General features: G+C 26.1%; 1 protein-coding gene across 1 annotated transcript; it reads right to left on the bottom strand.

Annotated features, from left to right (window-relative positions):
• Positions 1–4,548: 4,548 nt before the first annotated feature.
• Positions 4,549–13,285, bottom strand: Vang (Strabismus domain-containing protein Vang). Its single transcript, XM_015511953.2, has 9 exons — positions 13,081–13,285; positions 12,706–12,831; positions 12,489–12,630; positions 11,961–12,174; positions 10,437–10,694; positions 8,341–8,492; positions 7,266–7,650; positions 6,492–6,700; positions 4,549–6,401 (listed from the first exon to the last, which is right to left on the bottom strand). Exons 2-9 carry the CDS (start codon positions 12,801–12,803, stop codon positions 6,183–6,185), a joined length of 1,677 nt encoding a protein of 558 aa, XP_015367439.2. The 5' UTR covers positions 12,804–12,831; positions 13,081–13,285; the 3' UTR covers positions 4,549–6,182.
• Positions 13,286–14,825: the final 1,540 nt, after the last annotated feature.

Genomic DNA, 14,825 nt, shown 5'->3' on the forward strand with positions numbered 1-14,825 from the left:
ATATGCTCGTACTCTACGTTCCTGTGTTCTGTTAACCTAAGCTAAATCGGCGAGCGCGACATAAATGATGAGTCAGTAATCTGTAAATAGTTACAGAACATAAAAAAGTTTATTAAAATATTAAATAGAATTAATTTTTTACATTCTTCAGATTTAAAAAAAATATAACATCGAACACATAAATTATTTGACAAATTATTCCTTATTACTTATTAACTAATGTATTATAAAAGCTAATTAATAATTAATTTTAATCTTAAAATTAAAACAAAAGTTTTTTTTTAAATGTTCACAAGTCATAGCTAAGTCATTATTAATTTCATCATTATTAAGTTTAGTTAATATATCTTTTTCACATGACATTAGTATAAATGCTTCTAAGTTAGGTTGGCTTAATGAATTTCTTAATCGATTTAATATATACTTTAGAGTAGAAAAACTTCTTTCACAGGTTACTTGTGAAGAAGATAAACTTAAAATAAACTTATAAGCTAAGTACAACTTATCATATTATGCTATTGAATAAAGGTTAGGTATTAGTATGTAAAATAATAAAACTCAATGATTGAGTGAATTGACCAATTATCTACCAAATTTAAGGGTAAAACAATCATCATTATATAAGTTTAGATGACGTGTTGATGTTTTAATTTTAAGATGTGGTATTCTTTTAGTATGTGACTGATGCTACCAAGACGATTATTTGCATTATATCGATCTATTACCGATATATTTTTCTTCATTTTTTTAAGTGAAACACAAAAAGTGTGTTACCAAAAATTATTTTAAAATAAAATGATAATATATTCATTTTATGAAATTTTTTGAATAGTTTTGACATATTTCTGAAAAATAGGTATTAATTAATAACTATTCACATTTTTTTTATACCGATTTTTAAGTTACTATAAATGTATTCCTATTTTATTTTATATTACTAATTGATCAACTATTAATGAAATAACATAATATTAAATGATTTTTAATTTGACAAATAGGTGACAATACGGTACCACGAGACCCAGTGGCATCTGCATGGGGGGGGGGGGTCTAACGGGCTGAAGCCCCCCCCACCCCATTGCCTGTATTATTGTTTTTTGTTTTTATATTTACCTTGATTTAATATAGTTTCTTAAATCGTGAGTTTACCTATTTATTGCAAACAATGCAAACCATATTGTCCTAAACTGGCTAAACTCCTAAGGTTCATAGATAATATTATTATACATTCCATAGTCAGTAGTCATGATTAAAGATACTATCTTTAGCCGTGCCACAGTCCGCATATAAGTCTATAATCTATGATGATAAATGAACTGATTTTAGCAACACTATCAGTCTATCCAAGCATCGATATTTTGATGCCCGAGTTAACCTGTTAAACCTGTGACAACTCCCCCCCACCACCATTGAAAAATCCTGCGTACGCCACTGACGAGACCGGTCCACTGTCCATATATGTTACCATTGTCACCTAATAAACGAATACCTAAGATGTTTTTATTTTTAAATAAGTTATGAATATGATTTAAAGGGGACGAAAATATAGCTCACTACTTCAAACACTACGCCTAGGTAATATATTGTTCCGATTTTAATTTTGAACATTTGGATTCATCACTTTGCTTTGAGACGATTTGTCTTCTTTTTAAAAAAAAAAAAATTGAAAGATTTTCAAATAAGTTTATGTCGCATCAAAACTTTATTCGTCAAAACTTCAGAAAATCTTCAATTAGTAAAATAATATAGATTTGTTATGTGTAGTTTCCCTTTATGACTCATTAGTACTTTAAATTTGAAAGCAAAGAAACAATGTTTTAGTAAAGCTATAAAAATGAGTGGTGTGAATACAGTTTCTTAGCAGGAAACTAGAACGAAACGAGGAAACAGATTTTTTGATGAAGAGCCTGATGAAACTTTCGTAGGTTTTTTGCTACGACCTCTAAAATGAAAATGAAGTTTAATATACCTACATGTATAATATTATTTAAATAATTTTAAAGTAAACACAAGAGTATAATACTAGTAAAACAATTTAGTTTTTATTTTACTTGTCTTAAAACTGAACTTTTAAATTGTATTTATATTTCATAAATTAATTTACCGCTATAATTAAGTTAGTAAGTTCCTATTATACCTAGGTATGTAGGTAATTATTAATTTTTGACCATTATGATTTTTAAAATTGTTATGTTGTCCAATGTTCATTTGAACAAATTATAATACAAAAATATTATGGTTTAATCCAAATATTAAATTTCTTAGTCGTTATATTAGTTATAAGTTATAATAATTTATTTTTTCGTACTTTAATAAATTTCATAAGTATTATAAAATAGTTAAAATACCAAGAAAACTGACATATACCACATAACAGTTATATTATATGCTTATACCCTATATTGTCTATGATCATAATTTACAAGTAATAAGTTATTACTAAATACTAATAACCAGGGCTAGGATTTGTATGCAATAAAAAATTATAAAATATGCATTTTATTTACCAAAATATGCAAAAATATGCATTTTAATTCTTATAAGATAAACACAAAAATATAAATATAGCCATATAGGTGGATACAAAAAAAATATTTATCTATTGAAATATATCAGTGGTTGGCTGTTTGTCTTAATATAATATAAAAATATAATTGAGATATAAAATAAAATAATTTAGAAATAAAATTTATAATTCACATTCACTACGTGTGTTACATGCTACGACCACATATTTTTTTAAATTTTCGAAAATGAATGATCGGCGATTGAATTGTATTATGGCTTTGTATTGACTCCGTTCAACGTCACATGATGTAGTTGGCGCATATTTAAGTAAAGAAATTTCTCATGGTGTTAGGTTACAACTGAAATTGTCCTCATCCGATTCACCATTTAATATTTTATTTATTGATTGTAGAATTTTAAATCCTTTATTTTTTTGTAAAATCAAAGATAATTTGTTCTTAATTTTATCTGCGATTCTACCGTTACATTCAAGAAGTCGATCCCTAGCGTTTATTATAATCTGCAAACTTTCTTGAAGTGTTAAATTCTTGTTTTGTAGTTTAATTATGAGTTATGACTTGGAATAAAAAGCCAAAATTTCTTTTAATATATGATATATATTAAATTATAAATATTAATTACGAAATATACTAAAAACATGCATTTTTCGCATTCTTATAATCGAAATATTCATTTTATTATTTTTATTCAATATAATATGCATTAATATGTATTTTATCCAAAATATGCAAAAACATGCAAAATAAAAACACCACCATTTATCTCATCGTGAGGTGATTCGTGGACATTACTGACAAAATCAATAATCAGAAGTCGCATAAAAAACATGCTGTTGCATACAAATCCTAGCCCTGCTAATAACCATTGATTAAAATACATGCTAACAGTCAACATTTCTACAACTAAAACAATCTAGGTACCTATGCCATATAATCATTGATAAAGTATTAAAATATTATAAGAATTAATTTTTTTTTTTTAAGAATATTTACAATCTATGCTATAAGGCATAATAAGTGAATCAGAAATATTAATATACAATGATAACATAAAGAGCGAGGCTACCCAATAATAATAGAACCCAACAAATTAATTTATAAAATATATTTTTAGTAGGTATCCATCAATGTTATTTTACTTTTATCAGCTGTTTATTGACATGTAATAACAAAATATTATTATTATGTATACAGAGAAAATTAATCTGCAATATCCGATACAGATATACTAACGACCTACCTACCTTAAGCCACATCCAAACCAAAGACATTTTTTGTTGATTTCCTATCATAAGCGGTAATATAAATATCTGCCAACAGAAATGTCAGAAATATATGTTTCTTGTTCTGAACAGAGTTTTAAATGGCTATCTGTAATAGTGTAATGCTATGTGATTTATTGAAATTTATATTTATAATATTGATGGCATGTTGGTACAATTATTATGACACAGCATCATTGATAGATTATTAAGCTACACCAATATTATGAGTTTAATGCTCTAGCATCAGCAATTTAAATTTAAGTACGTATTTTGTCTAAATTATTTTAAATAAAATAATAATTCACAAAGAAAATCAACAGTTTCGATTAATTTGTGTACTATCACGATATACTATAGTAGAGTGAAAGATATACGAGGATTTATTGAAACTAGGAAGATTGCATTTTTTGTGTGATCAACTGACCACGGTACACCAGTTGGTGGTTAAACTACATTACCTACTGTACATTAGACTCGGCTGTCTAATCTATATTGTATTTTACTAACCAAAAATTAGAGTTTTTTTCAAATTTAAATGAAAACATTATAACAAAATATCTTATAATGTAACACATAATTCAAGTCTTGTACAATAGTATACCAGTGCAACTTAATTTACACATATATATATATCAATAAATTTATATTGATTACTAAGTTGTCGATAATTACCAATAAAATATAAATAAAATTCAAATTATTAAATAATTGGTAACACATTTTTTTTCTTCATATTTCGTAATAAAATATTAACATTTTTAAAATGTTACATTAATATGTTTTTATTTAGATAAATAATTGTCATATACGTCACATAAATTACATTTGGGACTTATAATTAAAACTAAAATATAATTTGGTATAAAACAAATGTTGAAATATGTATAAAAAAATTGCACTACAAAAATGTATTCATTATAATGTTATTAGTTAACCAAGTTTACAATTCATACATTGAGTAAAAATAATCTTATATTTACATTTAGAATATTTTTTTGTGCGTATAGAGACCCATTTAGCCCAAAAACAATATTGAGTACCACAATAATTTTATAAAACAGGTACTAAATGTAGGCTAATTAAATACAATAATATATTTTTATCTCTAGTAAAATAATAATTTAAAATATAAAAAGTTAATAAACTAAAAAAAACTAATTTAAATGAGTTATAAAACTTCAATGTATAAAACATAATAGTAATAAAATTTAAAATAAAATAATACTGAAAATAAAACTGTGATAAAAATATCTTGACACATTGCAAGGAATAAATGTTTGGACCATTATGGCAATAATGTTATTGTAATAAAAAAAATAGGTATATGGCCCCGATGAATTGAGCTTTAAAATATTTCAATAGAAAAAATAATTCACTTTTATTTAACAGTCTTTTTGAAATAATAAAAAATTTTCATAAATTTAAAAAAACAGTAATTTTAAAAATTATTTTATTATTAAAAAATATGGAAGAAAAACTAAATTAAATGATGTCATTATTATTAATTTATTAAGATCAAGGAGAAAAGTGCAGATCAATCTATTATTTTACAAAAGTATGATATAAAATTATATATAATAAATATATATAGGATGGACAACTAATATTTTAATTATTTAATTGATATCAGTTGTCAAAAATTAGCAAATAATATGATGTGTTCTAAAAAAACTCATCAATACTATAATTACATGAGGTATGTCCCATAAGTGTACTAATTTTAGTGTATGCATCTTGACAATGTAAACCATAAAATAATATTTTAGCAAATAGTTAAAACATTATTAATCTATAAAAATTAATACAAGTATCATGTCATGATCGGTGCAGAAATGTTGAACTACAAAATGACAATAAAATGTGTAAAAGTAAACAAATTAAAAATTAAAAATTTGAAAATTGAATTGCTTCAATTCAATTGCATAAAATATTGATAAGATAAACATTGTCTAAGAGAGCATATTCTGTAGAAAGCAAGTATGATGAGAAAGCGATGAGCATCTTCTTTGTTGGAAATAGTGAAATATTTAATTGATAATTTTTACTTCGATCAGTCTTACGATTTTAAAGGAATATTGTAGATGATTAGGTATTACTAACTTAAAAATGTACTCATTTGCTTACCAATCTTGGTTTATGAGTTCTTGGCTAAAAACAAAATTCTTAGAAATGAACTCAAAAGGTCATAATTTGAAAGAAATAACTTATTATTTTATATAAACATGTTCTACATTCATAAAAAAAAAATAGTACTCTTATTTTTGAGACATACCTTGAATACTGAAAAATATTAAGTAGTTAATACTCAATTAAATTTGAAGACTAGAAAATACATTAAATTTTGGTCTGTCAAGTCACTAATAGTTACATGTTGAAAATAATAATACTTTTAGACAGAAGTTTCAGAGTTCAACTTTAAAACAAATCTATTTGACTTTGGATTGATAACTTCTTCAGTAATACTGAAATGAGGAAGCTTATGTACTGTACACAAAAGTGAAATATCATTTTGGCGTAGTTGAAATACGGTTCCATCTTTGAGTGCTCGAGTCAGTAATTCATTACAAATTAATGACCAGGATTGAAGTGATTTTTGTTCTTTTTCATTCTAGAAAGAAAATAATATAAAAATATATTTATAGAAAATTACAATAAGTAAAATAATATTATTTAAAATTAATAAATTGAAAAAAATCACTTGTAACACAGGAGATGCACTCAAGTAAGGTTCCAAAAATGATTTTGGTGAAGCATCATGAGTTAAACATAAAGCAAGGTGAGACAAAATGGACTCTACAGTATGCCTCGGCTGTTGCCTGGTTACTCTTAAATACTTTTGAAGAGATCGTGCAATAGTTGGAAAAACAGCTTGAGCCGCTTCATATGGATCCATGGCAGAGCCACCTCCTTAAAATACAAAAAAAAATTGCTTTTAACTTATAAATTATAATAAAACACCGGATTTATATGCATTTTAAATTGTAACATATGCATGCAAACATGTACTTAAAAAATATCAAACAAGCGCAATAAAATTAAAATTTTGTGTTTCTAATTATCTATTAATTTTATTGAAATTGTTATTATACAAAATTTAAAATTTATATTTTATAAAATAGCACAGATATGCAGAACAAAAATGGAATTTATTAAATTGTAATTCACTTTGTAATCATTAATAAAATTGGAAACCAAGTAAAAATAACATTTTAGTGTGTAGAACAAAAGTTATTTATTGAAACCTAAAATATTTGATATAATGAACCAATTTTTTTGTTCAATACCCTTTTTGACTGTTTAATGTATGCAAAAATATGCGAAGCATGGTTCTAATGTTGAAATAGGTAAAAATATGAATTATAAAATATTGATAAATTTTCAACTCTCAAGTTAATAATGATTTATTAAATATGGATACTCATTTGACATTTACAGCATGCATATGATGTAGAAATTAATAACATTTAATTACCAGGATCATGATGTGATCGTTTAACATGAGTGAATGCTTCTTCAGCAGCTGTTAAGAGCCTAGCTCTTCGCTTTTTAACTCGTCGCTCATAGTCATGTTCTTCATAAAACCGTTCATTATGACTTGAGTCACGGCGTCTAGCATGACCATTCATTGTACCCCTTGATTGACTCATTTGGAGTGTGTTGCTTCCAATGCCCTCAATATCATAAAATTTAAAGCTGGAAGCATTTTTTTTAGACTTAGAGACTGGTAAACGCTCTAAGTATGGATTGTATATGGAAAATTCAGTATAATATCGTTCCAGAACCCAAACAGCAGCTCGCTGAATGCTTAACTGGCCAATAGGATATGATCGGCTTTCACCATCAGGACTTCTAACAACCTATAATTTATTTTAAGAATGATAAAATATTATGTAATAAATATTATAAAATGCAAATTAATTAATTTTTGTTATCATTAATACTTCATTTGTTAATAATTATTTTGCTTTTAACATTAGTGCCAATTATTATTATTTTTACCATAGTAATAGCTAGTTAAAAGTATCTAGGCAGAATAACATTGATGATAAATATATCTCTATTTAACAATGTAGAGATAAAATTTAGCATTGAAATCATACACCACTTTCAAATAGAGTATAAAATAACTATCATAATCATTTAAGATCACATATAAATCTGTTCTTTCCATAACCACACACTAGACCAAAGAAATTTATAAAATCTCGCAGCCTGTATAAATTCAAAAATAAAAAATAAATTACTTCATTCAAATTATATGAAACTATAATAATTAAAGAAATAATGAAATATTTACTTTTCAATGACTTAACTTTTTAAATTTTATAAGAATACCACAGTATTTAGTTAAATTTTGAATAAGTTTTTTTTTTTACTTTTAAGTCAAAACATTGATGTTAAAAATAATTACCATAATCTATAATGGCAATTTGATAACAATTTAAAATTCTACAAAATGTATTGTGTTTAGATAATGTGGTAATATCAATATCAGCTGTGTTTTGTCTTATGCGGTTTTAGTAAACTTGATATTATTTAATATATACCTTGATGTAAAAAACTGGCTGAAGATGTCTTATTTCCATTAATACTATGGCAACATAATGGATACAAAGTAGACAATCACATAGAGACGAAGAATAAGATACTAAAGCACGATACTCGAGCAAATCTTCACCAGTAGCTGTGGCTCGTACTCCTGAAAAATTAAATATTATTTAAATAAATTTCATATTTTACAATTTAATAAATATGATCATTAAGTAAATAATTTATTTATGTTCATAGCTAAGGAATATATTTAAATTTAAAAAAATATTTTTATGTACTTATAACATTAGAAAATTTTCAACATACGTGTACACTTCATTTAATTTTGAATAAGCTGAAGCTAATTTTATTTTAAATATTTTACAAATAAATACAGCAAAAACATTTATGAGAGCACGGGTTGAAAATGTTGAAATTACCTTAGATTAAAGGACACAGTTAAATTTCTATATAGTATGAATTAATTTGTATAACTTTAACATCTATATACCACAATAAGGATGTTATGACATATATTTTTGGTTATATTGGAAAAAATACTTCATCTATAGTAGAAGTATTAAACTTTTATCAAAGGAAATATAACAACCGATAATACAAAATAATAAAATTAATTTTTAAAGAAATTAAGAAAAAAAAACTGCATATTTTTTACAAACTAAAAACAGATTTTTTGAATAAAACATTTATTTAGTATCTGTATGTATTAAAGTCATGGTTTAGAAATAAAAATATGACTTAGATTAATAATTTTACATCATATTAAAATCCGTTCCCTATTCAAAACATTAACTATCTATAATATGCTACACATAAAACTATTTAACTTCAAATATTAGCTGTAAGGAAGAGCATATGTGTTTACTACAACTTATTAATTGTTTTTTATCTCATTTAGAAAATAAAAATAATTTGCTTTTTTATCAGTCCTTCTCATAGGCGTGTCTACGGGGGGAGGCAGGATGGGCCCCGGCCTTCCCAGTGACTAGATTCTTAGCCTCTTGGCGTATAATCTACCGTGGTTGAAACATAGATTTCTATATTATTTCTATATTATAGTGTTAGTAGTGCTATATAATTTCCATACAAAAATAAAAAGTCACAAATATAGATTATAAAATACAGATCGTTGTAGTAAGTAAAAAATTTAAATTTTATAAATGGCCTCTCCAGCCATGGAGGCCTGGACACGGCTATGGTCCTTCTATATTCTCATTTTCTAGTGTATTTGGATAACTAAAATCTGTAACTAAAAATAACTACATTTAAATTACCAATAAGAGGACGGTATACCTTCATATGTTGTCTCAATCTTACAAATGTGTAACAGCAAATTTTATGCTCAACATAAAATTTAGAGTGAATTAATCTATTATAAAAATTAAAGGTAACATTATTATCTAGAGCTTCTCAAAGGCTTTTTATTATATTTTTATTTTAAAATGAATTATGATTATTTTAAAATTGTAAATTTTTTGTATATCTTAAAATATATATCTCGTTTTAAAATTAAAATATAATAAAAAGCTGATGAGAAGCTCTAGATATAATGTTACCTTTAATTTTTATGAGAGGTCAATTAGCTATAAATTATACGCTGAGCATACAATTGCTATGTAACATACTTGTAAGACGGAGACAACATATGCGGGTGTAGTGTAATATTAATAATATTTTCTAAATACATTGCAAAACTTTAAGAAAAATATTAACGTGACATCTAAAATAAAAGTAATAAATATTATTTTAAATTCAGCTTTTATAACAATTCTTATAATATTTGACAATGACATTTAAAAATTTACACAATAATTAAATGTTATACATATCATCTGTGAACATTGCCAATTCAATTTTTTACTTAACTTTTTATTTTACCTAGATTTTATGTTCAAGTTAAAATAAGTAATATAGTATTTTTCTTTATACAATTTAAATTCAATCCTATTACTTAAAAATATAATTTTATATTTATTGTAATCATTACATAGAAATAAGAAATAATTTAACTGTTTACTTTGAGAATAAATATTATTATATGATTAAAATGTATTAAAAAAATTATTTATTGGTCATCAAATTCAAAACTTACCCTCCGTGACTTGAACAACATAGAAAAGCCAAAAAATTCCACAGCAAATTGACACCAATGCTAAGACAATTGCTCTAAAAACATGAATACGAGGCATAGTTGCTTTCACAGGACGTAGGAATATTGCCCATGACGCCACTGCTAACAAAAACATTTTGAATGCCAGTGAAACTAACACACCTTTACATTCTGCGCCACAATTTAATAAAGTTTCTCTTTGTTGAGGGCTAAGATTTGTAGCTGCAGGACTAAAAACCCCTAAAAAAAATTAAAAATGTACAATATCAATTTAATATAGTATTTATATCATATTAGAATCAGCAGAGTATTAGGTACTTCCTAATGCTCTAAATAAAATTTATAATATTCTCTTAATAATCATTTAACTGGTAAAATATGTTATTTTTTAATTCAAATAATTTAAAAATCTCAATACCAATAATAATAGGAACATAAAACTATGTAAAATATTTAGTATATCATATGTTAATATTAAATTTTATAAATTTATAATATTAACATTTACCATCTATCATAGCACATCACATAGTATTGACTAATGAGTAATGATATTATAAATAAACTAGAAAATAGTTGTTGTATACCTTTTTTTTGGAAAATTATTTAAATTCAGCTATACTTGAAAGTTGAAATAACCAAACAAATTGAACAATGTCAATAATTCATTTTTAGAACAAAAAAAATTTTTTTTGTGTGAAGAAAAATTTTCAACAAATAATCCCATATTTTCTTAGATATGAAATAATCTATGGCTAAATATTCTTCTATCTCCACAATATTCTTCAATATCCAAAACCATTTTTTTTAAATTAATTTTGTACTGGCTACTGGATAACCGTTCAGATTTTTTACCTCTGTTAATAGAACGCTTCACACATATTTGTTCCGTCTTACAAATGCGTAACATAGAAAATTTACACTCAGCACATCACGTTTAGCTCCAATAGTTTAAAAATTAAAGTAAGTTGACCTATTATGAAACTTGATGGTAAGGACATTATCTGTGTTTGTATCTAGGGTTTTTTTACGATAACTTAGTTTTTAAGTGAGTTATGAGCATTTTTAATTTTGGCCTTTTTATATACGCATAACTTGCTGTAAAATTGACCTATTGTAAGAATCCTACATACAAACACAGATAATTTTCTTAACATCAAGTTTCATAACAGGTCGATTCACTCTAACTAATGAAGCTAAACGTGATCTGCTGATCGTAAATTTTCTATGTTACGCACTTGTAAGACAGAGACAGCATATATGTGTGAAGCATCCTCTTAAGCTGTATACATTTAATAAAATATTATGTAAGCTCAGCCCCTATGCATTACATTTGATTTAATTAATGCAATTATTTAAATTTAGACTCAAAAAAAATATATTAGATGCCTTAAATTTCATTGCAAGGCAATAAATACTTAGGTATTCAATGTTTGTTTGATGTATAATACATAAATGAGGTGCAGGTACTTGGACAAAAAAAATATAATGCTATAAATAAATTACCTAATTTTGGTAAAACTAGCATAGCTAATGGGCTAAGAAAAGCGACTAGAGACAAAAGCCCAGTCAATGTAGTTGCTATATAACGATGGCACAATATTGGAAAAGCACTTTTTTGCTCAGTATCTGGCCAAAGAGCTCCCATTTCTTCCATCGATCCAGATTGCACTGAAGTGTTACCAGTAATCGCTGTAGTGTTTTCACCCCAATTTTCATCCTATAAAAACATAGTTATTTATCTCGTAAAAAACAGTAGTATGATAATTTATTTTTTATGTTTATTAATAATAACACAATGAAGTTTTATAAGATATTAGAATAGTAATTCAATTTTAAAGAAATGCTAAATGTCTTTAATATGTTATTAAAGTTAATAAAACGATGCAAATGCTTAAAAAAAAAATTGAAAACAAATATTATAAATAATAACTAATACTTGAATAATTTAAGACAAAAAAAATAAATAAAAAAATAATATACCTAGTAATCATAGTAATATTTTAATATGGACAAGATAATATTAATAATTACTTGAGGTAATATTTGCACTTCAACGACATCTTGTCCATCTCTTGTATCATCTAACATCACAGTAGTTTGGTATGGAGCCATAGATGTTTCGTATGGGTTATTTAAGCTATCAGAATATTTGCGAGCAGTTCGGGTATTGTTTCTACACATAAAGATATCAAAAATTATCAAAAACTGTATAACTATGAATTAAGAAACTAATAAACTAAAAACTCACTTATAACTGTTAGATCTATGATTAGTTCCAGATTTTAATGAGTGACTCTTGTATTTGGAACTGTACTCACTCATAGACCTTATAGACTCGGTGTCCATAATGACAACCCAATGTTTTGCACATCACCTGTAAACAGTAAAACTTTAAGGTAACAAACAAAAATTCCAAGAAATAAAAAACACACGACTGAATATCAAACATAAATACTAAAATTATTTTATAGGCACTTTCATTTTTCCACTTTGGTATACTAAAATAGTAAAATGTATAAATCAAACACAGATCCCTGCGATTGTTATTATTTGAAAACATTAAATCAATTTGAATATTATAATTTTTTTAAAATAACTAATTGGTATGTAAAAAAATAATTACCCTTTATTTTCAATCATTATTCGATTGAAGTCTGTGCACAGAGCACCTAAGAACATAATTTTTTGTCGTACTAGGAACTCGTAAATTTTCAATTTTGTTTATATTTACAACTAGTGTATAGTAAATAGCAATGATAAATTATGCACCTTGTCCACGACAGTGAGTCCAGCAGCGTATAATGACCCTAAAGTCACTCCATAGACGGCCGGGGAAGTGTTGGGTGCTGTTGTCCTAAAAATGATAAGACTGCTTATACCACAATAATTTATATCAATGATTCAGCAGTGACGCCAACGTGAACAACTTACTATTGTAAATAATTTACAGTGATGCCCGTCTGGCCACTCGCTTGCATTCCGTTAGTACAAAAAAACATATTAATTAACTTTTTTGTGGTTTATTAAGTTTATTTATAATAACGTAAAATTAAGTATGATAGATAAATACAGATCCAGGTGATCCCCCCCGCAATATGTTAACCAAAAAAATTTTCAAAAATATAACTTTTTGGCACTTTAAGTTTAAACTCGGAAACAATTTTTAGAAAAATCAAGCTGCAGTTTTAAACTTTTTTTCCATAACCTCCAAATTAAGTTTGAACGACTTTTTTGAAAGTACCATCAAATTAAACATGCCAAAACACATAAGAAAAAAAATCACTTGGAAGTTAAAGTGCTTTCGTTTCAAAAACATTTTGAAAGGTGATGAATACCTATACCTCTTTTGAATTTTGAAAAGTATTTACCTATATAAAAATATTTGATTTCCAATTTTCCAAAATATACAGATAAGTCCAACATAAGTATTTAAATTAATTAAATTGATTTACACAAATATTTTACAAGATTGCTCACCTTGTTCTTCCACTGTACCTATAGTAAAAAATCTATATATAATAACTATATTAACTAATACGGTTTTACTTTTACACGACTATCAGTGGCATAACTAGGACTTGAGTGGCCTGTGACACATAATCTCTAGAATAAAACGAGACTTTGAGACCGGTGTACCGTGTACGGGAAGAAAAAAGCAAAGATGAACAAGACGGTATATAGGCTTTCTGAAAACTAGAAATCGTTAATGAAAGAGATTTCGCGACTGGTCGACTGACAGGCATAAGCCAGTGAGAAAATCAAAAGTGACGATTTATAACTGCTCAAATTTGGCTTAACTTCTTAAGCATTTAACATCTTTTGATATAAGCCTCCACTAAGTAGTCATATCATAATACAATAAATTATAAATATAATTATTATTATAATATTTAAATATTTAAAATTTAAGGTCTCCAGACGCATTCAATAATTATTTGAATTAAAGGAAACCCCCAGCACCCCCCCCCCCCATAAATACGCCACTGGTGCTTAGGGTTTAGTAGAGGTTTAGTAGAGATAATTTACACCACGGACACACGGGATAGGTACAGGTTTTATATTTTCACTATGTGTTTATTGTAAAATAAATTGTATGCTGCATATGGAGGTCAAGCAATATACAAAAAGTTCCGTTCCCATGTGGCAGTGTCACAAAAAAAAAATAGTTAGGAACCAACCTACCTGTTATTCTATTTATGTGCATTGCAGTGGTTTGCATAGGCGTAAAAATAGGGGGAAGAGCTAAGAGGGTATTAGTAGTTAGTACCCCAATTTTAAAATGAGCACCCTCAAATAATTTTCTTGGTTCTGTAATAAAAGCTTTTTCCTAAACACAAAATTAATATGAGAAAATGCATAGCTTAGCAC

The sequence above is a fragment of the Diuraphis noxia genome, unplaced genomic scaffold (genome assembly GCF_037042655.1).
Source record: "Diuraphis noxia isolate RWA-SAM2 unplaced genomic scaffold, SU_Dnox_SAM2 contig0005, whole genome shotgun sequence".
Classification (NCBI taxonomy): Eukaryota; Metazoa; Arthropoda; class Insecta; order Hemiptera; family Aphididae; genus Diuraphis; species Diuraphis noxia.

Excerpts from the sequence above, each read along its gene's own strand:
- Vang (XM_015511953.2), bottom strand. The coding sequence starts at position 12,803 with ATGGACACCGAGTCTATAAGGTCTATGAGTGAGTACAGTTCCAAATAC. Across the intron at positions 12,175-12,488 it reads AAGTGCAAATATTACCTCAA|GATGAAAATTGGGGTGAAAA; the intron begins GTAATTATTAAT and ends ATGTTTTTATAG. Across the intron at positions 10,695-11,960 it reads GCTAGTTTTACCAAAATTAG|GGGTTTTTAGTCCTGCAGCT; the intron begins GTAATTTATTTA and ends AATTTTTTTTAG.